At 49.1% G+C, this 24,641-nt stretch overlaps 2 protein-coding genes across 2 annotated transcripts in view; both read left to right on the forward strand.

The window, feature by feature from the left end:
- POLD3 (polymerase (DNA-directed), delta 3, accessory subunit) overlaps window positions 1-17,280 on the forward strand; it is a 46,733-nt gene extending 29,453 nt beyond the window's left edge. The window contains 6 exon segments of the mRNA XM_009329020.1: window positions 561-633; window positions 3,067-3,229; window positions 4,543-4,655; window positions 10,353-10,450; window positions 11,229-11,310; window positions 15,004-17,280. Of these exon segments, the coding sequence (XP_009327295.1) occupies window positions 561-633; window positions 3,067-3,229; window positions 4,543-4,655; window positions 10,353-10,450; window positions 11,229-11,310; window positions 15,004-15,209 (735 nt within the window). The 3' untranslated portion in view covers window positions 15,210-17,280.
- A 5,148-nt stretch (window positions 17,281-22,428) lies between these two features.
- Window positions 22,429-24,411, forward strand: LOC103921125 (extensin-2-like). Its single transcript, XM_009329033.1, has one exon. The coding sequence runs from the start codon at window positions 22,429-22,431 to the stop codon at window positions 24,409-24,411; it is 1,983 nt and encodes a 660-aa protein (XP_009327308.1).
- Window positions 24,412-24,641: the final 230 nt, after the last annotated feature.

The raw sequence follows: 24,641 nt of genomic DNA on the forward strand, positions 1-24,641 counted from the left end.
TTTTTTTTTACATGAAAATAAATGGGATTAGGAGGCTAAGCTTCCTTAGTGGGGTTTTTTGTGTGTGTGATTTTTCACTTTGGTGGTGGCTATATTAATGGAATAGGGGAGTGATATTTTTTTGCAAGCGGCTCAGCAGAACAGCGTACGTGCCAGAGTAGCTGGATAAATTCTTCATGGTTTGGCCAATCTGTGTTCTTTCCTCTGTCGGTTACTGTGAGTTGAGGCACTGATAGTTTGCAAAAAGAGCAGTTCTTTACTGGGAACTGACCCAAGTCCCAACCACTTATTGCAGTAACACTGTCAGCCATCAGACAGGAATGTGACCCAAGTTAGATTTGAAGGCCTAGCTAAGGAGTCGTAAGTAACTTACCCTTGACCCTTTGACGCATGTAATATCTAGTATCTTCAAATTCTCCTAAACAGATATTGAATTCTAAGACACGTGACTACTCCACAAATTATACATATTTATTTTGCTTGTCCAGAAGCAGTACTATGCGTGCTGAGGGCTGTGTTGCATGAATAATTCCTGTGGTTACTCCTCTGTTTGCTTCTAGGTGTCTGCAGTAAGCAACAAACCACCAGCAAAGGGCAACATAATGAACAACTTCTTTGGAAAAGCTGCCATGAGTAAGTGCTTTATAACATGCATCTGTTTTCAGAAACCATTGTGGTCAGGGACCAGCCTGCTGTAGTTTAAAAAAAAAAATAAAAAAATCCTGAGGGATATTGGAAATCTCTCTCTTTTTTTTTTTTAAGCTAAGTAGCAATTAAAAAAAAATCAGTGATATCAGGTGTCTTGTTATACAGCTGTGATGGGAGGCATAAACAGAAGGGAGCATAACTCTTCCACCCTGCCAAACTTGTTGGCTTTTCTTTATATCCCCTCTTTTCTTATAGTTTTCCATACTGTTCTTCTGCTCTTTTGGACTCGGAGGGGTTAATGTTTTTGTATGCAGCTCTTAAGGCAAAAATTAAAAGTTGTAAGTGGAATTTTTCAAACAAAAAGCTTGCTGGATGGAGATCAATTAAAATGACATATTTGTGCAGACTAACCCAGGAAGGATTTTTAGTGCAGAAAAAATCTGATTTAAAGTGAGTACTTCTGGCTGGAAGATTAGCTATTGGTAAAATGTTTGCCAAAACCTGTTATGCAGGGCGTGTTAATGATGCTTGCTTTTCATCACAAATCTCTGAGGAGTCTATAGTTAGATTTAGGGTTAATTTCTTTACCGAAAACTGAAGAGCTAATAATTGGAGGATAAAAATGAGGGGTGGCCCTCCCCTTTGAGCAGGGGTTTGGCATAGGTGGCCTCTGGAGGTCCCTTCTGACCTAAATTATCCAAATCTAAAGAAAATATGCTGAAGCTTTTAAATAGACGTTGGGAAAGAACTGTAGGACTTTTCTTCAAAGATGCCCTTGCAGTACAGAGTACAAGAGGATTCAAAGAAGAGTTACTGGGAGAGAGTACACGGCAAAGTTCACTTTCTGACAGGCATCTGTCAGAGTTTGCAGGGTACGGTTCCAGCGCTGAACACACAAGGCACAGTACGGTTGGGCATCTTTGAGTTCCTGTTTTGATGAGACTGAGGAAGCTGAAGACACTTTCAGCCTAAGCTTTGCAAGCCTAAGCACAGTCACTACAATTAACTCAAGGAAATTCTTGAGATCTGAGAAGAGCCCTAGACCAAAATTCATATGCTGAAAACCCAAGAAGTTGAAATTGTGCGGTAAAGATAACCCGGTGGCGATGGAGAAAGCTTTGTGGATGCGTTTCCGCAATTTCCAATGGGGTTCACTCCTCTGCTGAGTCCTGTCAGGGAGCACTTCAAGGAAACTTGTGAGGTGGCTGCAGGGAAGGAGCAAACTGAGCAGAACTGAAAATGATTATGTGTATAGAAGAGAGAGGGTGATTCCAGGAATAAGATTTATTCCCTACATGTTGTACGTCTCGCCTGGCTTCAGAGGTTTCACCGTTGCCAGAAAGTCCTGAGTTAACAATAATTGGGTCCTTCGGCTCTTTGCTGTTGATCATAAATGAGAGAGCTGTCATTCAAGTTCTTACGTGTGAGATGTTTTCCCCCTTGCTCAGTGAAGCAGCCAGCCTGTTTTCCAAGCAGTGTCAAAAAGGCGTTGGCACGAAGTCGTCTAGCCCTCTCGGCAGCCTCTGTTCCTGTTGACAATGTAGTTGATCTCGTTGTTGAATACTTTTTCTTTGCTCAGGCATCTTGTGCTTGGGATGATACAGGTTTCTAACTTGTCTGCTCTTCTCTTTTGGGGGGTGGGGGTGGGTGTGTGTGTAAAGCTGCTGAATGAAGCTCACAGGCTGTGCTTAGGTGCTAGTCTGCTAACAGCACCACCGATCAGGTTGATAAATATTTTACTTTGCTGTCCACTCCCACCTGCTATCTCTTCTTTGGTACTAGATTAAGCCTTTTGAAGCAGAATTGTCCTTGTACATGGTGCTGTGTAGGCAAAAGAGGCTGGTTCTTGATCACATTGGGGGGGGGTGGGACGAGAAGCCACATTACTGAAAATGCTAATCATGGGCTCTAATGTTATGCAGGATGGAGGCTGCACACACCTTCCTTTGCTTTTCATCAGGCCTGATTCCCCTTTTGTGCTGGACTAAAACTCTTAATTTAGAAGGGATAAACTGACTAGAAGGATGGATGTGGTGTTATGCCAAGAGGGCTGTCTAGAAGAGGGGCTCCCAACCCTTTTGGGTGGTGCCTTTGGTCCTGGTGGCAGTAAGGGCTTCTGCCACTGCCTCCTAGCCCTCTTCTGCAGAGTTTAACTGCTGCAGCACCCACAGCTTGCAGCGTGCTTGGGCTGTGCCATCAGGAACAAAACCAAACTGGTAAATCAGCTGGAAGTTTAAGCATGCCCTTTTTCTATGTGTGACGCAGCTTGGCCAGTCTAGATCCCTTAATGCTTTTACCTATCATCTGTAGTGTTTTCTGTATTCTTGGCGCACAGTGTTTTGTTTAGCCAACTCCTTTGTCAGTTGCCGTTCATACTGAATGCCCAGTGTTTGTTCATTTTTAATGGCTTATTCACAGATAAACTCAAAGTCAACTCTGTGCCTGAGCAGCCAAAGGAGGAGAAAGAAGTAGTCAAGCCTTCAGTTCCTGTAGCAGAACCAGAGTCATCCCCTAATACTGTAGTAGAGAAACCTGGGAAGAAAACGGAGTCTGCTAGAATTCAACAAAAGGACAAAAAAAGGTGGGCCACGCCATTCAGCGTCCCTGTAATGTGTTAACCCGCTTGTTGGTGGCCTGCATGGAGCTGGCTGGTCATACAGTGCTGGCTCACCTCCTGTTTCCAGCTACTAAATTGCATTTAACCTGGCTAAAATTATCTCTCTTGGAATTCCTTTCTAACGTTTCTTTTCCATTTAGTGCTGTAGATGCCTCAGGGCCATTTGTGCCATTGCAGATGGGAAGGGACATGGTCCAGGTAGTCTTCAGTGGGAGGGGGTGGCTTTCCATGAGACAGCCTCACGCTGTGAGCAGACGTAGTATAGACCCCGCAGGCAATCTGTGGGGGCTGGCAGGGGCACCTGTACTGCGGGGAAGGTAGTATATTCCCAAGCTTATATGTACACAGCTTCCAGCACACAAAGTTCTGCTTGTTGATTTCCATAGCTAATGTACTGCTGCTTTCAATGCCGCTGGTTTACTTTGGGCTGAGACTCCAAGTAAATTTTAAGTTCAGCCCTTTGTGTTTAATCCAACCCAAACTGACAGAGACAAAAAATCATTACAGTCTGATGGCTCTCTGGTGGCCTATGAGTAATTAATTGGTGGTCGCAATCCTTTTCTAACTAACTAGGTAAGCGCGCCGCCCAGCCCACCATCGCAGTTAGTGCTAACTGGTCGTCTTATTGATAGTCTTGTTCAAAAAGCCAAGGGCCTGGAAACTGCTTGTTGGCAGTGTGGTGGTGGGAAGGCCACTTGGGCTGTACCGGCTCTATGAGGATACGTGGGCCTTTAGCCTCCAGGCTTGTTAGTCTGACACGTCTCGCCAACATTAAAAAGAAAGAAGCTATTTTATTTTTCCAGTAGTCTTTAAAAATGGCTCCAGGATTCTGAGACACTACCTCATAGTCAGTCAGTGGCAAGCAGTCTGTCAAAAGAGCTTCTGAGCGATGCTGTTGGACATTCGTGTTTGGGAGCCTGAGCTATAGAGACAAGATCAGAAATGCGCCCTTGCCAGGTTGCTGTGGCCAAGCTAGGTGAGGTACTGGGCAAACTGTTGAACTGCAGAGGGGCTGAAGAAATCCTCCTTGTTTTGGAGAACTGGGTATGGGTAAGGATGAGAGGCTTGAAAATGCTCGTGCACCTCTGCATGATTGTATAGGTGAGTATACTTCAGCGTATGTGATGCTTATGTTTTTAAGAGGTACAGAGGTATTTGATTTCCTTGCTAGCAGTGCCGCTATCGGGAACGTGCTTGTCTAAACACGCCTGACGCTTTCACGCACGCACAAGTGATAACACACATTCGTTCCTTTTTTTCTTTTCTTTTTGTGGCAGTAAAATGAAGAGGGTGGACAAGTCGGACAGTGAGGAGGAAAGAGATCCCGAAAATCTAAAGAAAAAGAGGAAGCGAGTTAAACAACTTCAGTCTGACAGCAGTGACGAGGAAGGTAAAAAGATGTGTAAACAACCAGGCATGTAGGCCAGGGGCCTGATTTCGACAATATTACTATCCAAGGCTGTTGGTCAACGATTGAGGGAATAGTTTAGAGGGCTAAAGACCGTGCAAATGGCTGTAGCTTGAGCTTTCTGTTTATCTTGTGCTGCAAGCACTTGGGCATACAGTTGAGATGCCTCAGTCATTCAGTCTTTGTTTTAGCTTAGCTCAGATCTGGCTGTTTCCTCACCAAGTGTGCTGCCAGTCACACTGACATGTGGGAAGGGGGTTCTCAAGTCTCTTGTGAAAGATACCATGCCTTCCAGAACTGTAGGACTGGTCATAACCAGTTTATTTGGTGAGTAAACACTCACAAAGTGACCCCCCCCTGCCTTCCCAGGGTCATTTTTAGTATCTTTATTCTGTCTGTTTATAGAAATGGTTTGGAAGACGGCATTGGAAGCAAGACTTCCAAAAAAAAAAAAAAAAAAGAGAGAAACTGGAGGCAAAACAGTTGAACCATATCCGATGCGACTCTGCGTCTCCTTGGTGGCTGTTGGCTTTGATAGGAGTAGGGTGCCCGGAACGTTGCAAGATTTGGGCTTATAATGAGGAACAGCAGGGCTGGATTCCAAAGAATTTGGATAATTGAGGTGACAAATGCCGTTCAATATAGATAACTGGAAAATAAGTTGGGATCGAGCTAGGGAGTATGTGCTAAATGGAACAGTCATCCAACAAGCTGATCAGGACAAGAATTCGGGGATCATTATAGACAAATAATTGAAACCACCAGTTTGGTGTACAGCTCCAGTAAAAAAAGGTGAAACAGCAAATAGGTTGTATTAGCAAAGAGATGGACTCCAGCAGGAGAACTGAAGCTGTTTGCTTATTTAGTGTGGCTAGCACATGAAAAACAACCATGAAATTAAGCGAATCTGTAATACAAGTTAGAAGGGCAAATAGTGTTGGATATCTGAGCAGTCTCCATGCCACCTTAGGCCTATTTTCATGGTTTCTCTTCTGCCCAGCATAATTTCGAGTGATCTCTGTCATCAGGCATCCATCACTTCTACTTGGGCTATTCCACAGGATGATAAATCTCTCAGGAAGCTGTTCTTCATGATCAGCCTTAATTTCATCACATTCCTGTGTGCAGCTCCTTGTTTGGCCATAAAAAAAATATATGCCCACACTCTTTGGTATTTATTTCTTTAAATGTTTGTAAGCTATTATCTGGTCTTTCCATTTACTCATCACTCAGCCTACTGACAGGCTGCGTTGTTTAGCTCTGAAGAAGGAAGATTGAAATAAGCCCGTTTAGCCACTTGAAGCGCTGCTCCTTGCCGGGCTGGAATCTGTCAGCTCGTCCGTTCTCTGCTAACGAGAGCAGGCAGAAACGAGCCCCGTGGTTCAGGCGCGCGGTAGGGCTGTGCGGAGGGGCTGCTCTTTGAAGCATGAAAGCATGTTGGTTCAGTCTTCCCTGTGCTGCCGCGAGCTGGGGACCCCCAGCCTCCTGTGTTCGTGACAGTGCCCTGAGCACACAGCAGGCTGCGAGGCGACCGCGGTCTGCTTCCCTTACCTATTTCTGTGAGAATTCTTTTCATGTCCTGAAACTAAGAGAAGTGCCATAAATTGCGGAGCGCTTTGTATGGAGAGTACTGAAAACTCCTGCTTGCTGCGAACCCGCTTTTGGTTTGGGACATTAGAGCTCTCTGGTCTCTTGATGAATACCTGTATTACGTTAGCAGGTGCTAAATAGTCAATGCCTTTGAATGTGGTGCCTTGTGTTTTCGTTTATTCCAAGGTGTGGTCCAGAGACTGCGCGTGTACCCCTACCTCAGTGCACGCGGTAGGTCTGTTTTGTTGTCCTCCCTTGTTTTGTTTGTGCTCTTAAGTGGGAGTTAACTGGATTTCAATTAGAAACCATGGGTCTGGTCCTCTGGTTGGGTTGGGGGCCCAGTTGTTTTATTAACCTCATTCCCAGTAGCTTTAGACATTAAAAAAAATACAAGAAAGGCCACCTTCCCGCTCGTCTGTGGGGGAGGGTTGGGTTTTGGTTTACTCCTATTTAACCTACTGGAGATAGATGCAGAAAGTTTGACTTTCTGCTTGGAGAATTTTCTTGTCACTGTTGTTGCTCCTCCTGCATCGTAGTCCTCTTTGTCCTTTCCATTATGTTGAGAATTGGCTTTGTGTTGTGCATTAGAATTGTAAATTTATGCAAATTATAGCTCGTGTATACAAATTTGTATATTACTCAGATTAACTTAGTACAATTCCCTCTTTCAAAAGGGAAAGATTAGAATCGAGAGAGCTTCTCTCTTCCTTTTTAAGCTAACGGCTGTCTAAAGCACCCTGATGAGGTCTGCGTTCAGCGGTTTGGTTCTGCTGCTTGCCCTTCTAAATCCAACTGGATGAAAGAAGATAGATTTAAATTCTTTGAAATATTCATACTGAATCCAAACTGGTAATATTACATTCAGTATTCGAGTATCAGAATGTAAGTTGGATGAAAGAAATAACTTAAAAAAAAAAAAAGTACAGCAGCTGGACTTTGAGAGCATTTGTCCTTGGAAAGGTTGGAAACAGGTTTCTCCAGAGAGCAGGGGCAATTTTAATCAGCAGCATCAGTGAGCAAAATGGGGCCTGGAGTGACATTGTTCCACGCTGCATCCCTGTGGGAGCAGGAAGGAAGGCGCCATATGCTGCACAGCATTTGGAAAACGCTGCCAGACAGGGCACGGTTCATCCGCCACCTGCGTAATGCACCCGCAGATGATCAGAGGGTAAGTTTTAAATATGCAAAACGCAATATGGGAAGCTGCACCCCCAGAGCAGGTATCAAAGGCTAACAGTCGAGCTGCTGCTTATGCTAACGCGCCACGCTAACCTGGCTGACCTCCGCTCGGAGCAAACGAGGAGGTGCTTGCACAGGCTGCTCCGCGCAGCTCGAGGAGGCACGGCGTCGGGCAGGGGCGCTAACCTTTTCTGCGGGTGCAGCTGCAGATACAAGGGGACGCTTGTCCGCGGCCATTGCTGTGATTGAACGGCGTTCAGACAGGGCTCCACCTGTGTAGCTGCTAGTAAAACCACTGCCCTTTTTCAGGCAGACTTAGCGACGTTTTGTGGGTTTGAAACTAGGTCCGTACGACTGATGCGAAGCGCTGTACGGGCGCTCTTATGTCGGGGCAAGTCTTTTGCCTTGTTCTGTATTAGTCTGCTCTTAATGTACTGAAATTAGCCCCAAATAAGCTCTTCTTACACGAGCGTCAGCACATTGTACCAAGTTGAAAATACAGAGAGGGCATAAGGCACAATCCTCCCCATTTAAATGATTTTTTCATTAAAAAGTTATATTGGTAGGAGGGTGCCTTAGTCACTGCAGGTTGTTTTGCTTCCAGTGCCAGAATAAACTACACAAGTGCGTCCACAGAGGACAGGAGGTTTTGGCAGCTTCAGCTATACCAACACAGGCAGTGTTTCGCAGTGTTGACAAGTGTTTTACAGCCACTTTGGAGGGTGATTTCAGTGGCACGCTGTAACCTACAAACTCTATCGGTTTCGGAGAGCCGCAGCAGAAGCACTAAAGCTTCTCACAGTTTTTCCAGGCAGGGTCAGAGCAAACCGAACAAAGCCAGGATTTACATCTTTGGTACATCCAATTGCCCAACTTGTATCCATTTCATGCAGCTGTTGCTGTTGAGTAAATTGTGGGCAGCAGCTAGAGGTTGACTCAGGAGTTATCACATGTCAGAGGGCTGTGTTGGCTAGAAGAGGATAATAAAGTAATAGAGACGCAGCTTGATGGTAGTCCGAAACACTCTGACGTGGGGAGAAGGTGCCTTCTGCCTGCCAAAAGCTGGGGGAACTCGAAGGAGGCTGAAGAAAAGCCCAGATTTCCCCCAAGCAAGCGTAGTGGAGTTGACACGCTGAAAATACCTTCAGCAGCCTCTGCTTGAGCACGGCAGAGGTGGCATTTTTTCACCAGGCTGGTTTTCAGCCCTCTTAGCATATGCTCTCTTAAAAATATTTTCAAATTGATGCGGCCAGCCTGGGTAGTCTGTGAAGCAGGTTTGGTGCTGTGCAGTATATGGGTGCTTCAGCCTGCAGTTGCTGTGAGACTATGATAAATATTGAGAATTTTGAGTTCCCCGCAGCTCCTCGGCTGCGGTCCCAGCTGCCCCAGCAGTTTTAGCACCTTAGAGCAGATCCATTGTTTGGTTTTATCTTTGCACAGCTGCCAGGCCCAGCTCTTCGGAGCAAGGTGAAATACCGAGTCATGTTATCCCACTCTGTTTGCATTTCTGTGCCTCGCTTACTGAAGTAGTTAGGAGGCTGAGTCCTTGTTTGAAGAATGTAATTTATTATTTAGCCTTGGCAGCCAACCACTGTTTCACTTGAGCCCTTCTTAACCTATGAAGGTCAGTTGGCCGTGTGCCTGGCACAGTCATAACTCTTAACACTGACCTAATCTGTTGGGACAGCTACAGATCCAGAATTCGTGTTACAACGACAGGATGAATGCAGCGCTACAGCCAGCAGAGCTGGGAGGAGAAGCCAAGCAGGCACTCTGTCCTCCCATCCAGCGGCATCGTTGTTATTGTTAAGCAATAGGTCAGATGAGGAGTTTCTTCCCCCACGTTCCTAGCTCTCCCCCACATTTGAGAACTTGCATGGCAGTGTTTCTCACTTGGACTTGGAGAGGATTCCTTAAAGCCATTTAAATTAGTCACGGTGCCTGCTGTGTGGTGCAAGGTGCTGCTCCTTCCCCTCTTGCCCTGCACTGTTTTTTCTTCGCTGTCACACCTCTGTCCCTCTGCCAGCCCCACAGAAGAGCGACCCTGGCTTTCTCATTTGTCTGTAAGCCCTGCTAATCTCGCTAAGGCTCTGTTTGACGTTGCTGGTAGACGCTCCAGAGCTGATTTTGCTCTGTACAAATTTGTGAAGGTGGCCTTGACCATTTCAGTCAGTTTTGGCATTGAAAGGATTCCACTGTCTCCATCCTTGCACCCGGAGGAGAGCATAGTGATGACAGATGAGAGAACGGGCTTAGGTTTTTGGCATGGTTTGGTTTTTTGTTTGTTTTTCAAATGAAAGATTGGTGCGTCCCTTAACAATCTTTTAGGGCGGGTAATAGTATATTGCACTTAATTCTTGGACTAAGGTAGTTTCAGGCTAATAGCATTGATTGTTTGGGTTGTGTAGCACCACCTGTGAAGCAATGACTTTGTACCAACGGGGAAGAGGTAGAGAAACTACGGTCATCCAGTGTTTTGGGAATATGTAGTCTTAAACCCTGACTCTTTCAATTTCTAAACAAATTACAGTCCCTCTTTTTAATGAGCAAGTGAAATATATGGCTAAACCATGCCAGTTTCTGTGCCTATTTTTAAAGTTTCATTTGGTGGAACTGATTTTGGCTTACCAAAGATCCCAAATGCACTTCTCCCATCCTGTCCCGCGCTCCTTCCTTTCGGAACTGCAGTGCATAGCACCTTAGCACAAGGTGAGCCGTCTGGCTGGAGGCCGACCGCTTCGAACGATTTGTCCTGACTTGAATTAAACAAATCTGAGTGAGAACTTGTAAACCTTGATCTAAACACAGGTTACAAGCAATTGCTCAGAGTTAAATGAAATTACCTGAGACGGAAGGGTAGCTGCAAGAGGGCATTAGACCCGCTTGCTATCAAGATGTTCATCTTCTTAGCAGATGTACCACCATCTCCCACACCTGAGGAAGAGGAAGCTCCATCTCCACCTCCTGTACCTGCTCTGAAAACTGAGCTGGAGCCTGCATCCACGGAGGTAAGAGCACATTAGGGTGATTAACTTCTGGTTTTATCTGTCTCGATGGGGATTGCCCAGCCACTTTTCAGATGCTAGGGGGGAGGTCCTGTTTGCTTGTCAAGTCCATCACGTCACCCGCTTGAAAGAATTCACCATGTTCACTAGTTCATTCATTTTCTAGACCATTATTTAAACTCTAGCTTTTCTGCTGACAGCGCAGTTTTCCGTTTTCTTCTCTTATTCCCTCCTAATGGTTCTACGAATTGTGGCTCCTATTTGAACGGTCGTCCCTCTGAATCTTGGCCTCAGGAGCCAGGGCAAGGCCAGAAATGAAACCAGAGACTCTTGGTATTCAACCTTGTATCGCAGGGAAGCTGCTGCGTAAGGGAGGTGGGCTGCAATTGGGAAGAAGTCAGCCTCTGAGCTGAGAAAGTACATGTAGCGGTACTGAAAGCGCAGCTGTTTGTCGCAGCAGGAGTTGGCATGTCTTGCACACCTTGTTATTTCCTCATTCTTCGGAGGCATGATGGGACAACCCTGGTGCCACCCTCCCACATAACTAAACACATCTCAAAATGTCCCATGCCCCAGAAGAGGAACGTGCCCCCTGTGCTGGCAGACGGGAAAGCCAGAAATGAGACTAGGATATCCTGGGAAGGGACAGAATTAGTTACCAAATCATGCTCAGCTTCATTAGAGAGACTAGATTTCACTCTTGGGGCTGATGCTTTTATGACCTGTGGACGTGCACGGGGCCTTAGCTCTTGATTTCTCACAATACTGCAATGTCCTTCAGGTTTCAGCTGGCGGGAGGAAGAGGAAACGAAAGCGTGTGCTGAAGTCCAAAATGTTTATTGACAAAGAAGAAGGCTGCATGGGTAAGACCAGCTGTCTCCTACACCCCAGTGGAACTAACTTTATCAAAGATGCGTTGAAGATTTTTACAGGCCAGCCTCTCCCAGGCTTAGAAAGAGGTTCACAAAATCACTTTGTTATTCCACTTCAACCTCATGCTCCCAGATTGAGGTAACCGCCCTTTTGGTGAAGGCCTGGGTAGGGAGCCATGGAGCTGTGGCTGAATCCTTATTCTTTTTTGATTATCCGTAGATTTTCTTTCAGTTCTTCTCCCTTCCCTCCTGCCAGCACGCGCACCTCCTTCATTTGCTCTCCCCTCCAAAGATACAAACTTCTAAAGATGGTGCAGAGAGAGGTCTAGGTTTTGGGATAAATTCTAGGTGGGAGAAGTTTGAGGGGGTTTTTGTTGGTGGGTTTTTTTTTCTTTGAGGATAAATCCAGAGCTGTGCAGCAGAGCTTGATTATATGTTAATATAAACTTTAGGTATCCCAGATAAACAAGGAATAAGTTGGGGCTTAAATCCCTGAGAGTGTTTCTGTTTCTGATAAGGATGGCTTTGCTTTCAGGAGGGAAGAGAGTCTCTACGGAAGTACTGAGAGCCAGAGGCTTTGAATTCCAGCCTGACTGGACACTGCTTCCTCCTGTGACCTGGAGAAAGCTCTGTAACACCACTGTACATGTTTCGTCCTCTGTGTCCTGACATTGAAGTAGAGCTGAAGGAATTCAGAATCTCTTTTTTTTTTTTTTTAAAGGTTTTTAAAAATTTAAGAGGGTGGAATGTGTTTTTTTTGTAGCGCGGTTGTCAGCTCAGTTGTATGGGATGGTTAACATTCTCCAGCCTTGCTGATCCGAGTAATGTCAAGGGAGCTCAGCCGGTTCTAGGAGAAGATCTGTTGCTGTTGTACAGGTTTGTCGTTGTGCATAAGCGTAGATAGATACAGGCTTGCTTGGCCCAGATTTGGGAGCTGCCTGGATGTGAGTCAGCTTGTGTCTGTTTGCACCTGTCTGTAGAGCTGTATCTTATGTTTCCTATTAACTTTGTATGTCTCCTTTAAAGAAATACAAAGCTAGCACTCAGCAACTGGCTATGCTAGTAACTGAAATCTCAAGTGCTGGATTTTTGTCAAAGAATTGAACTTGCGCAAAGTTATTGACTGCTTTGGCTAGTTGCGTTATGGGGTGCTTTGCTCTCCCATCCCAGATAGAAACATTAAAACGCTTGGAAGGAAAATGGAACAAAAAAGCATTAGCTGGGGAGTTGAGTTGAACAAGGTCTGCATCCAGAGCTCGCAGTAATGACTGTTCCGGGTTCAGCTTCCAGCAAAGAGTGCTCTTCTCTTTCTGTTCAGCCCTTCCCAAACGTACCAGGGCTGGGAATATTGCCTTTCTTTCTCTTCTCTTCACCCCCAAGAGGTTGAATAGTCTCTTGTGAAATCCAGACCTTTGGTTTTACAGTTCATATTCACTACCATTTTACGAAAAGGGAAATGCAAGTCCCTGTTGCGCCTTTGGGAGACAGATCCTCTAGGAAGGAGAGAGGGATGGAGCTGGGGCACCGAGGAACTGGGTAGGGAGGAGATGCTGCTTTCCGTACTAAAAACCTACCAGTCTGTTGCACAGAACTTGCTGTCTGGTTATTGTCCAGTTTCTCTCCTCCCCTCCCTTCCCCACGCTTTCCATTCACGGGCCTAATCATTCGAAGGCTAAATAACTTGCAAATCTCCCGGGCTAATGTAAATTGTTGTTATTCCTTGAAATGTAGGGGCTTTTTCCCCCCCTCTCCCTGCTGTCTTTTTTTTTTTTTTTTTTTAAAAGGACTAGGATTTAAGAGACATTAAATCCTAACATTAGGATTAGGCTGTACTTTATATTTCTCCATGATTTTAAGTGATCATTTTCACAATAGCTGCAATAGCAAGGAATTGGTGTCAAAAAGCAAAACTAATTTAGGGATTAGCCCTGAGGGAAATTGAGCAATTAAAGTATCTGTGGAGTTAAGCACAAGGCATCATCTGGGACTCCATCGAGTGCCTGCTCTTAGTCTATAGCAAAGGGGAATTACTGAGGTTTAAGCTAGTGCATTTCTACCTTGCACTTTCTAAAGCTTGAAAGGATGCACGTGGACTTGTATATACGTGGAATATATACGTGTACATTGTAGGTACATTTGTCTTGCAGCACTGGTTTAAGTTAGAGCTCACATAATTTGAGTTACCGTGATTTAGCGAGTCTGGCTGTGAGCTGAGCATCAGTAACTATCCATCTGTGCGCCCGTGGCTGCCGCAGGTACAGAATTTTTAAGTCCAGCTGAGATCTCGGTAAAAGAAAGTTGATCTAAGCTGTGTTATCTTGCAATTGGAGGGGATTAAGTGCATGCTTTTGGAGTTACCAACAATTACTGACAGGGGTGACAACGCAATAATTTTTTTAAAGCTCAGTAGGTGGCCAGTGGTCTGTTAAAGCTGCTCACTGAAAAGCCAGTTGCCTCCAAAGGGAGGTTAGCTGGGGTTTACAGTCCCTGTTTGAGCGTCCGCTAGCACTGCGGAGCAGGATTTCATACCATTCCTCTTCCCGGTTTCTGGTTACATAGAAAACCTTATTTAATTTGATGCATTAATACAAGTGAAAGCCAATTTCCCAGAAGAAGGGAAGTTAGGACATCTGTTTGAAAGAATACAGTTGCTAAAGAAAAATGGCTTGCTAGAAGAATACCAGAGCACTGCTGGGAAAGCTGATAGAACAACATTTACTAGTATCTAACGATGGCTTTCATCAGCGGAGCTGACTCCAGTTTAATTTCCGTGAGCGTTGTTTTATATCCCTTAGCTTCCCATCACCGGATGCTGACGACAGTGAGCTGGCAATCCCATTCAGTCACAGTCCTTGATTTCAGACGCGGGGTTGGTTTTACTTTTTTTAAGGGATTTCTCTATAACTGCCCCACTTGCCCACCTGTATAGAAAGAAGCTGCCCCCAAGGTTTTGTGCTCCTTCTCTCATCCCTGAGCTGCGCTGCGTTTGCTTCGCTCTTCCCTGGCCGTCTGGTGTGTGCGGTGCTGGTGAGGGTCTGTCTCTGGGTTGTCTTGTCTGGATTTCAGGACGATCTGATTGCTCTGGCCCCTGTGGAAATCAGACCAAGTCAGACTGGTGGTTTTTAACCATAAAATAGACGTTCCATCATCTAATGCTAAACTATGGATTCTGATCTCATTCAGATTCATCGCTTTCTGATAGCTGCTTGTCAGCCTCTGCAAGATGAATTGATGGTCTTCAGTGCAGTTGGGTCTTGTTTCTAGAAGAGGGCAACGCTTGAATAGGTTTGGAAAGGGAACTGTCCTCTCGAGGGCCCTTCCCAGTGGGGAGTCTTGGGCGGCCGCTGTTTAAGGCAGCATACGGCCTGTGAACGAACGTGTGTGGTGACACCAAGCCATTTCGAAAGAGCTGGATGACATTAAAGCTCCCAAGGCGTTAACCTGCCATCATAGGCTTAAGAAAGAGGGGAGGCAGTTTGACTCGGTGTATGGAAAGCCAGTCCGGTCATCTGGATCTACTGCCTAACCTTGAGCCATGGACTCAATTCCTCTATCTGGCATGTACTCCTTGAACCCAAAATGCTCATTTCCAGAAATGCGGTGGGAAGGCTGCAGCAGGGAGGTCTCTGCTCTTTGGTACGCAGGCTTAACCATCGTCATCTGTTCTTCTTTTCTTTTAATCAGTGACTGAGAAGGTTTACGAGAGTGAATCCTGTACGGATAGCGAGGATGACTTTGCCAAGTCCAAGCCACCGGCTGCACACAAACAGCCTGCGCTGCCTATGAAGAAAGAACCAAAGGAAGAAAGGAAGAACCTGAAGAAAGGGGCAGCTGCTGCCAGCAGAGCCAACAAACAGGTCTCCATCATGGGGTTTTTTCAGAAGAAATGAACTGGGTCTTTCTCCCGGTCCTCTTGGCAGCTTGGGAGTGTTGCTCTTTCTGTGTGGCTTTCTGAAAGCTGCTGCGTTGGAGGAGAACAACATGCAATCTTCAGTTACGTAAGATATCTTGCTTACTGTGTAAGTAAGCCCTCTGGACTAGATTTTGTATCGGAGAAAAGTTTTATTTGTTACTGCAATAATTTCAGTCGTCTTTACTAAGCAGTATGGGAATCGCCAGCTAGAAGCAAAATCTAGAGGAACTCTTGACAGACTGTTAATCTATTCACGTGAAACTTTATTTTTTTAATACAGCCTTTCACCTGTTCAGTCCTGAAGGCCTGTTCCACAAGTGGTAGATGGACTAAATTAGGAGCTGAGTTGTGGCATTTTTTTTTTCCCCCTCTCTTTACACCCCCAGCTCTCCAGATTGATCTAAATGTTCACGTTGGTTAGAAGCTGTAATGTAGCAGGTCTTCAGGGCACACGCACAAATACTGAACATCTGCTTCAGCTTTAACTGAATGAAATGAACTTAATTTTCCCCCTAAGACTGGTAAATAGTTTTTGCTCTGCCTTTCATAATCTTTTTTTGGACAAAGCAGCGCATATAAAATTCTCTTACTCTTTTCTTCCTTGAACGTATCCTCTGTAAATTGCTCAGATGCCTAATTATAGACCGGGACGCTGTTGGTGCTCTGTCTTTGCAAAAAACGTCTTTGAGGCTTCCCACACAATTGGCTCCGGCGTAATTGGGGGAAGGCTTCGCTGTTATTGGGAAAGCAACCGTATCGTTAACCTTGAAAGTCAATGAGTCAAAGGGAAGGGTGATTAGAGGGCGCTTCTGATAACACCAGTCAGGTACCTGCTGTCGTTGCCTGTGAAGAACTGGACGCTGCTCTTTGGTTTTGGAGGTTTGGGTTTGCCTGAAGTTTTTTTTTTTAGAGGCATAAACCAGACAACAGAAGAGTTGATTTCTAGGGCATCTCGTCATCTGCCTGCTGCAGGAAGTGTGTCACAGCAAATAGACCCGAGGAACCGGTTATCGGAGATGAATAAAGCGCTGTAGTCCCGCTAATCAGAAATGAGTCGCCATTTTGGATGCCTTCTGGTTTTCTGGTGCCAAATTTGATAGGTTTATAAAAAAAAAAAAAAGTCCAGATTTTCAGAGGATGGGTGCTGAGCTTCTCTGAAGCTTGGCCTGGTGAGGGTTCCCAAAGGGGCAACTGATGTCGTCAGTGGCTGCTTCTGGGCGGTGTTAGGCCAACGTACGTACGGATATGTATGTACACATTGGTTTACAAAGTGTTTGTGGTTGGCGGAAAGGTAGATGAAGTCTGAAGAGTGTGAACCAAGGAAGAAATGTCTTCAGGCACCCAGCTGAAAGTATTCCGGCCTGTGGCCAGTGAAAGGGCCAACCGAGTGTATTTACACAGTCGTTCCGACCAGGAGATCAGGTCGGTGACTCGAGAAATTTGAACACGCACCTAATAGTGACCACCAGTCGACTCGATTAAGTCACGTCACCCTAGGCGGCTTGCACCCTCAGCAGATGTGAGAGGGTCTACTTAAAACCAGCAGTGTCTCTGGGTTTGTGCCCATGCTTGTGTCCTAGCTGGGTGGGTTCAGCTGCTCGCTGCAGGGATCGCTTGCCGTCAGGGGTGTTCAAGGGTAACCCCATAGCTCAGCACCCTCCCCATGTCGCTCCCCATAAGTGAGAAGAACGTAAACTCTGGACTTCCTGAATTGGAGACTTACAGGAAAAATAATGGGCAGATGGGTGAGGGAAGGCAGAATTGGCACGGTGCTCGCAGACATCCAAACACAGAGCCTGCTGGACAAGCTGAAAAAGGTTTCTTGCTCTCAAGGTACGTTGGAGTGACGTGGGCGGCAGAGGTCCGCGGGGAAAGAATGAACGACCTTGTTCTGACTTTTATGAAGGAAATTTAAGTGTTCAAAAAAAAAAAAAAATTACTGCTGTAGTGTTCCTGTTTTTCTTGGTAGAATTGGGGGTGTATTTTGAAAAGTAATGATAAGTAACAAAACCCATTAAATACAGGTTTTTCGTTTGTCCTTGCTATTCGTTCAATGATGTGTTACATCCTGATTTCCAGTGGTTGCTGTGACATTTGGCTGCGTGGAAGAATATCACGGGTGACGTGGGTAAAGAGTTCTTCCATCGAAACCAGGGTTGGAAGCATTAAACTGAGCATTTTAGAGCATCTGAAATGTGGGTGAGAACATCTCCAACTATCAGGATCTGCATTGAATTGACCCCTTGAGTCCTATTTCTATGGCAAACGTTGACGGGACGTGGTGTCCCGGTGCTCTTGCACCTCACCTCTACCGTGGTCTAGCTGGAGCTCGCGGCTCCACCCTGACTCCCTCTATAACCAGATCAACGTCATACGCGACTTCCTCAGGAAAATGACTTAATGTCTGAAGAAGCAGGACATAGGCGAACTTCAGACTTCCAAAAATCATGATCTAATACCACCCACCCACCCCCCCTCCTGCCCTTCATGCCCCAGGGGGGGGCCTCGGGTCCCTGGATGCCCCCTCGGCCAGGCTGGAGCGTCCCCAGGCGCTGTGTGGGAGCAAGGAATGGGGCTGGGTCCCCCAGCTGCTGGTTAAAGAGAAAGGTTCCCTCTTGCTGCCGGGGGCAGATGTCGCCCATTTGGCACCCAAAGGCTGGGGCCGGGGGGGGCGAAGTGTCTGGGGTGCGGTGGCGGCTCTGCGCAGCTCCGAGCCAGGCTCCGGCTCTCGGAGCGAGGAGCACACCTCCTGCCTCGCAGGTGTGTGCTCAAGACTCGGTATTGATGGTGCTCAGGATCCAAAAACTCGTCCTGGAGATAACAGAAATCTTTTCGGGGTTTCCTCTGCTCTTCCCCCTGCATCTCCCTTCCAGCCACTTTTACGCCCTCAGAAGAGGCAGCGGGAGAGGGTGTTTGTCAATTTAATATTTTCTTCTAAATAGCGCGTTTTACGGTGTTTCTTTGCTCAGGCTCCCTGACAGCCTTTTTCCAGGCGGACGGAGCTTCATCCTTGTCTTCCAGGTGGGGGAGAGAAGCTGAAGAAGTTACACTGTCAGATGCTCTGGGGCAAAGCTACTGATGCGCCAGGCTCCCGTCGGCCGAGGTGCCTCTGAACCAGCCCTGGGAAGGGGATAGAAATGCTGCTCCTTGGGATAAAAAAATAAAATAAAATCCTCATCCCTTGTTCGGGGGACAGCTGAGCTGATTTACAACCCTCCTTCCCACAGGGCAGAGCCTGCTCAGGAAAAAAAAAAAAAACCCAAACCTCGTGTTTCCCGCTCCGGGGCTGCCTGGCCTTTATCTAGTTAAAGAAAAACGGAGGATGGATCCGAGGAAGCGCTGCCGGGTGCTAAGGTAGGATAACAAACGGCGAGCAGCGCGGCCGAGCCGGGCGGGAGGGTGTCCCGGGGCGGCGTGCGGGGAATTGTTTTGCTCTCCGAACAGGCGATGCCAGCTCGGCCGCAGATACCGGAGAGGGGAGCGCGGAGCAGCAGGGCCTTATAAGGAAGCAAAACGCGGCTTGGCGAGGCCCAGCGCCGGCGGAGGGGAGAGCGGGCGCTTGCCAGGGCCATGCGTCAGCGCCTCGCTTCTCCCCGGCTATGGGGAACGGGCTGCGAGCACCCCGGGGTGCACGTGGGGTGCTGCTGGGGTTGGATTCGGGGCACCCCCTGTCACATCGCAGTCTGCTCCCCTAGCAGCGGGTCGCGGCGCCTGCAGCCCTTGATGCTGAGATCCCCCCATCCGTCCCTCCCAAGCGCTGCCCTATGCCGTGGCCGCTTCAGCTGGGAAAGGATTTAAAAAGCGTTCAAACCCGGCCCCACAGGGTGCAATGCTGCTGGATTTACCTCCCTTTGGGGTTTTTTCCCAAGGCCCACAGAGCTGACGGGAAAAGGGTTTGTGCGCGTGGCACTGGGAAGGCGAGACCCCGTGTCTCCTCCGCTCTCCTTCTGAAATCGGTCCTTCCCCACCCCTGGCGCGGAGGTTTCGCCCATCCTCTGTCGGAGCAAACACCGAAGCCGCTCGTGGCCATAGCCAGCGGCACGGGCTGCTGCGCCAGCGTCTCCGTCCCGAGGAGACTGCTGCTGAATTGGCTGACGACGGCTCCTTTGAGCCTCGGAAAAAAGCACTGGAGACAGGGGGAGCTCGGAGAGCGCTCCCGAGGAACCATCGTTTCCAGCCCCTTAGGGCTTACGATGCTTTAAAGATCTAAAACATCCTTCCCAGCACCGAGAGCTGCCAACTCACGATCTGACAACTATGCAAGGGGTCAAGGCAGGTGGCTGAGATAACGTCAGGGTTACAACTTGCTTGTACAGACACTATTTCAGATGTTTCGGTGGCTTCTTTCGAGAAGATGGAGATGGTTCTGCTGATCCCACTTGGCCGACGGCCAGGGACGGGGTTGAAGGATGGGGTTAAGTGCAAGGCAGTGGGGCTGAAGTCCATGTGAGTTTTGGACACACACACACACACACACACCCCCATAGGACACTCTCTTAATCCTTGTCTCAGCTCCAAGTGTCACGCCAAGGCAGGGAGGAGCGGTCAGTGCTGTCCCTGGACCAAGATGGGCCACGTTGGCCTCTGATGTGGTCCAGTTCACCACCCCCTCCCCTGTCTCTGCCTATTTTAAGGAAGGCTGTGGGTGATTCTGCCCACGTTCACGTCCCCCGACACCAGAGGTGCCGAGTTTCAGCGATGCTGAGTTTCAGCAGAACTTCTTCCAGAGTTGCTGGTGCCGTTATTTGATGTTTTCAGACCACATCCTACCAGCAACTCTGCACAGATTGCATGTCTTAATTCATGATTTGATTTTTTTTTTTTTTAAGAGGTTTCCCCTCTTAAACCGCGTCTTCTGCAGCGCTCGGAGGAGGGGGTTCGGTGCCTGGAAACTGCCTGGAGCGCCCCAAAAGCTCCCGGTTTGGAATCCGGCAGCACACCAGGGCAGCTCGCCTGCGGGAACCCTGGGCCTCTGCTCTAATTTTGGAGCTGGATCTCCCATCAAAGCTGGCCTTGCTTCGGGGCTCTGACTGGAGACCTCGGGGGGGTCCCATCCAGCATCCAGAAGTCTGGAAATTAAACTGGCAGCTGTGCAAAATCACGGCAACAATATTTAAGCCCCTATGTGGTGGTCTCCGAAGTGGGGCTCTTCACTGCGGGGCGGCCGCTGAAATCGCCACTCCGTTGGGCTGCGGTGCGGCGTGTTAGATGTCTGCAACAGAAAAACACAGCAAATGGTGCCCCGATGGGCCCGAGGGATGGGTGCGAGGGCACAGCCCAGAGAGCAGCGCCAGGACCTTCAAGTTGGTAGAGAGGGGAGCAAAGCTGCGAAATGCAAGGAGAGAAAGCATCTGTGGGATTTTGGAGGTGGTTTTTCCACATCCCCCCCCTCCCACGGTGGGTACCGCATCCCGCTCCTGCGGTGGGGACCACGAGCAACAGCCAAGCATCCCATCCCACTCACTGAGCCATGAGGGCACCGGGACCGCGGTGCTGGGGGAGATAAGCCATCCTGCCTGGGCGCTGAACATCTTTCCTGGGTGCTGAGCATCCCCCAACCCCAGTACTGAGCACCCTGGAGCCCTTGGGGCTGAGCATCCCCCTCAGGTGTTGAGCACCCTTTCTCGATGCTGACTGTCCTCCATGGGGGCTGAGCACCCCTCTGGGTGCTAAGCGCCCTTCCTCAGGGCTGAGCATCACCCAGCCTTGGTGCTGAGCATCCCCCTTGATGCTGAGCATCCTCCCTCGGGGCTGAGCATCCCCGCTGGCGCTGAGCCCCGCAGCCCTTTTATACGACCCCGCTATCTCCTTGCGGCCACGTCCGTGGCCCGCGGTGGCCCACGATGGCCCCGTCCCCAGGAGCATCCTCGGAGCCGCCGCTCCCGCGCCGCCCGGCACGTCCCAAGCGCTTGTTTACTCCTCGCGTCCCGCCGCGTCGCTTCACCCCAGCGCTTCCTGGGCTGGTGTCTGAAAATAGATATTTTTAACCTTTTAAAAATAGAAAGTCTCGCAGAACAGCAGCTCCTGTTTTTCCATTCCCTCCTCATTTCATCTTACGGCGAAGGAACGTGGGCCGGGCTGTGCCGGGGGCGGCAGGAGCCCGGCCCCGTAAACAGGCTCCTGCAAAATGGGCGCTGGGGAAAACACCAGTGCGTCTTGCGAAGGAAAAGAAAGGAAAGAAAGAGAAGGGGAAAAAAAAAAAAACCCAAAACCCCAAACCCCTCAGTAGAAAGGCCATCCACCTTTCGCACGGAGCCTTATTTGGTATTTTCATGAAAAGTTATATCTTCACACTGTAAAAAGTGCCACTTATTACTCATGCTTTACTAGGTAAGTGTATTTTCCTTGGCATCGAGTGCATTGGGGTTTTTTTTTTTTTTTTTTTTTTTTTATAGCGTAGTGTCAGTTAATAAGATCTCTTCACTGCATGAATGTAAGCGGCCATTAAGGCCATATTTGCCATTGATTTTTTTTTCTTGCAAATGTGAATAGCAATTTTCTCAGCTGTAAAAGGAAAGAAATGGAATATAATATGCAGACAGATGTGCATACAGGCATGCCTGTCTCTCACATGCAGGGGAAGAGAGAAGCACATGCACATACCAGCCTGTCTGAGTCTCCCCTTGGCGCACAGGCAGCCTTTCAGCCCCGGTAACCGGCCGCTCCAGCGCCGGCCGCTGCGTGGACGTGGCTCTGCTTGTGCGTGGCCATCCGCCATCCCATGGTCCATCCCACGTATGGGCGTCACCCTCGCTGGGCACACACGGCCCCCTCGGTCACAACGTACACGTGGACGTCACCACCCTGTCCCCCTGGCGCTAGTGCACGGACGTCACCCCATCCCCATGGTCACTACAGATGCACGGATGTGACGCCGTCCCCGCAGTCACTAGGTACGCGTTGGTGTCGCCCTGTCCCCGTGGTCACCGCATACATGTGGACATCACCCCGTTCCCATGTCACGCACGGGCATCATCCTGTCCCTGTGGTCGCTATGCACACATGGACATTGCCCTATCCCATGGTCACCACAGGCACATGAGTGTGACTGTCACCATGCCCACACTGATGTCACCCTGTCCCCATGATCGCTATGCACACACATGCACGTTACCTTCGCCCTGGAGCCCTGCACACGCGCGGACATCACCTTGTCCCCAAGGTCACTCCATACACATAGACGTCGCCTTGTCCCCATGGTCACTACATACACGTGGACGTCGCCTTGTCCCAGGGTCTCCACAGACACACAGACATCACCCTGTCCCCGCGGTCACTACTTGCACGTGGACATCACCTTGTCCCAGGGTCCCTACACATGGACATCACCCTGTCCCCGCGGTCACTACATGCACATGGACATCACCTTGTCCCAGGGTCCCTACACATGGACATCACCCTGTCCCCATGGTCACTACTTGCACGTGGACATCACCTTGTCCCAGGGTCCCTACACATGGACATCACCCTGTCCCCGCGGTCACTACATGCACACAGACATCACCTTGTCCCAGGGTCCCTACACATGGACATCACCCTGTCCCCATGGTCACTACTTGCACGTGGACATCACCTTGTCCCAGGGTCCCTACACATGGACATCACCCTGTCCCCGCGGTCACTACATGCACACAGACATCACCTTGTCCCAGGGTCCCTACACATGGACATCACCCTGTCCCCATGGTCACTACTTGCACGTGGACATCACCTTGTCCCAGGGTCCCTACACATGGACATCACCCTGTCCCCGCGGTCACTACATGCACACAGACATCACCTTGTCCCAGGGTCCCTACACATGGACATCACCCTGTCCCCATGGTCACTACTTGCACGTGGACATCACCTTGTCCCAGGGTCCCTACACATGGACATCACCCTGTCCCCGCGGTCACTACATGCACACAGACATCACCTTGTCCCAGGGTCCCTACACATGGACATCACCCTGTCCCCATGGTCACTACTTGCACGTGGACATCACCTTGTCCCAGGGTCCCTACACATGGACATCACCCTGTCCCCGCGGTCACTACATGCACACAGACATCACCTTGTCCCAGGGTCCCTACACATGGACATCACCCTGTCCCCATGGTCACTACTTGCACGTGGACATCACCTTGTCCCAGGGTCCCTACACATGGACATCACCCTGTCCCCGCGGTCACTACATGCACACAGACATCACCTTGTCCCAGGGTCCCTACACATGGACATCACCCTGTCCCCATGGTCACTACTTGCACGTGGACATCACCTTGTCCCAGGGTCCCTACACATGGACATCACCCTGTCCCCGCGGTCACTACATGCACACAGACATCACCTTGTCCCAGGGTCCCTACACATGGACATCACCCTGTCCCCATGGTCACTACTTGCACGTGGACATCACCTTGTCCCAGGGTCCCTACACATGGACATCACCCTGTCCCCGCGGTCACTACATGCACACAGACATCACCTTGTCCCAGGGTCCCTACACATGGACATCACCCTGTCCCCATGGTCACTACTTGCACGTGGACATCACCTTGTCCCAGGGTCCCTACACATGGACATCACCCTGTCCCCGCGGTCACTACATGCACACAGACATCACCTTGTCCCAGGGTCCCTACACATGGACATCACCCTGTCCCCATGGTCACTACTTGCACGTGGACATCACCTTGTCCCAGGGTCCCTACACATGGACATCACCCTGTCCCCGCGGTCACTACATGCACACAGACATCACCTTGTCCCAGGGTCCCTACACATGGACATCACCCTGTCCCCATGGTCACTACTTGCACGTGGACATCACCTTGTCCCAGGGTCCCTACACATGGACATCACCCTGTCCCCGCGGTCACTACATGCACACAGACATCACCTTGTCCCAGGGTCCCTACACATGGACATCACCCTGTCCCCATGGTCACTACTTGCACGTGGACATCACCTTGTCCCAGGGTCCCTACACATGGACATCACCCTGTCCCCGCGGTCACTACATGCACACAGACATCACCTTGTCCCAGGGTCCCTACACATGGACATCACCCTGTCCCCATGGTCACTACTTGCACGTGGACATCACCTTGTCCCAGGGTCCCTACACATGGACATCACCCTGTCCCCGCGGTCACTACATGCACACAGACATCGTGTGGGATGCCAGGAATTAACTCATGGGGACATTATCGTAACTCCAGCAGCGAAACAACCACCCCACGCTCCCAACCTCGCCCTCCCCGGGAACAGAGGCAGAACGTGATGCTTACACCTGCCCGGGGGATGCCGGGGTGCGATGGAGCTGGGACACAGCATCCCACCGCCCGGGGAATTAAATCTTCTCCACCTCCCCTCCGTGTTGCGGGTGCCAGGGGGCTGTTGGCAGGTTTTTGGGGGGTTGTTT

The sequence above is a fragment of the Pygoscelis adeliae genome, unplaced genomic scaffold (genome assembly GCF_000699105.1).
Source record: "Pygoscelis adeliae isolate BGI_AS28 unplaced genomic scaffold, ASM69910v1 Scaffold297, whole genome shotgun sequence".
NCBI classification, from domain to species: domain Eukaryota; kingdom Metazoa; phylum Chordata; class Aves; order Sphenisciformes; family Spheniscidae; genus Pygoscelis; species Pygoscelis adeliae.

Bases quoted from the DNA above. Each gene is read 5' to 3' on its own strand.
- LOC103921125 (XM_009329033.1), top strand. From the start codon at position 22,429: ATGGTCACTACATACACGTGGACGTCGCCTTGTCCCAGGGTCTCCACA.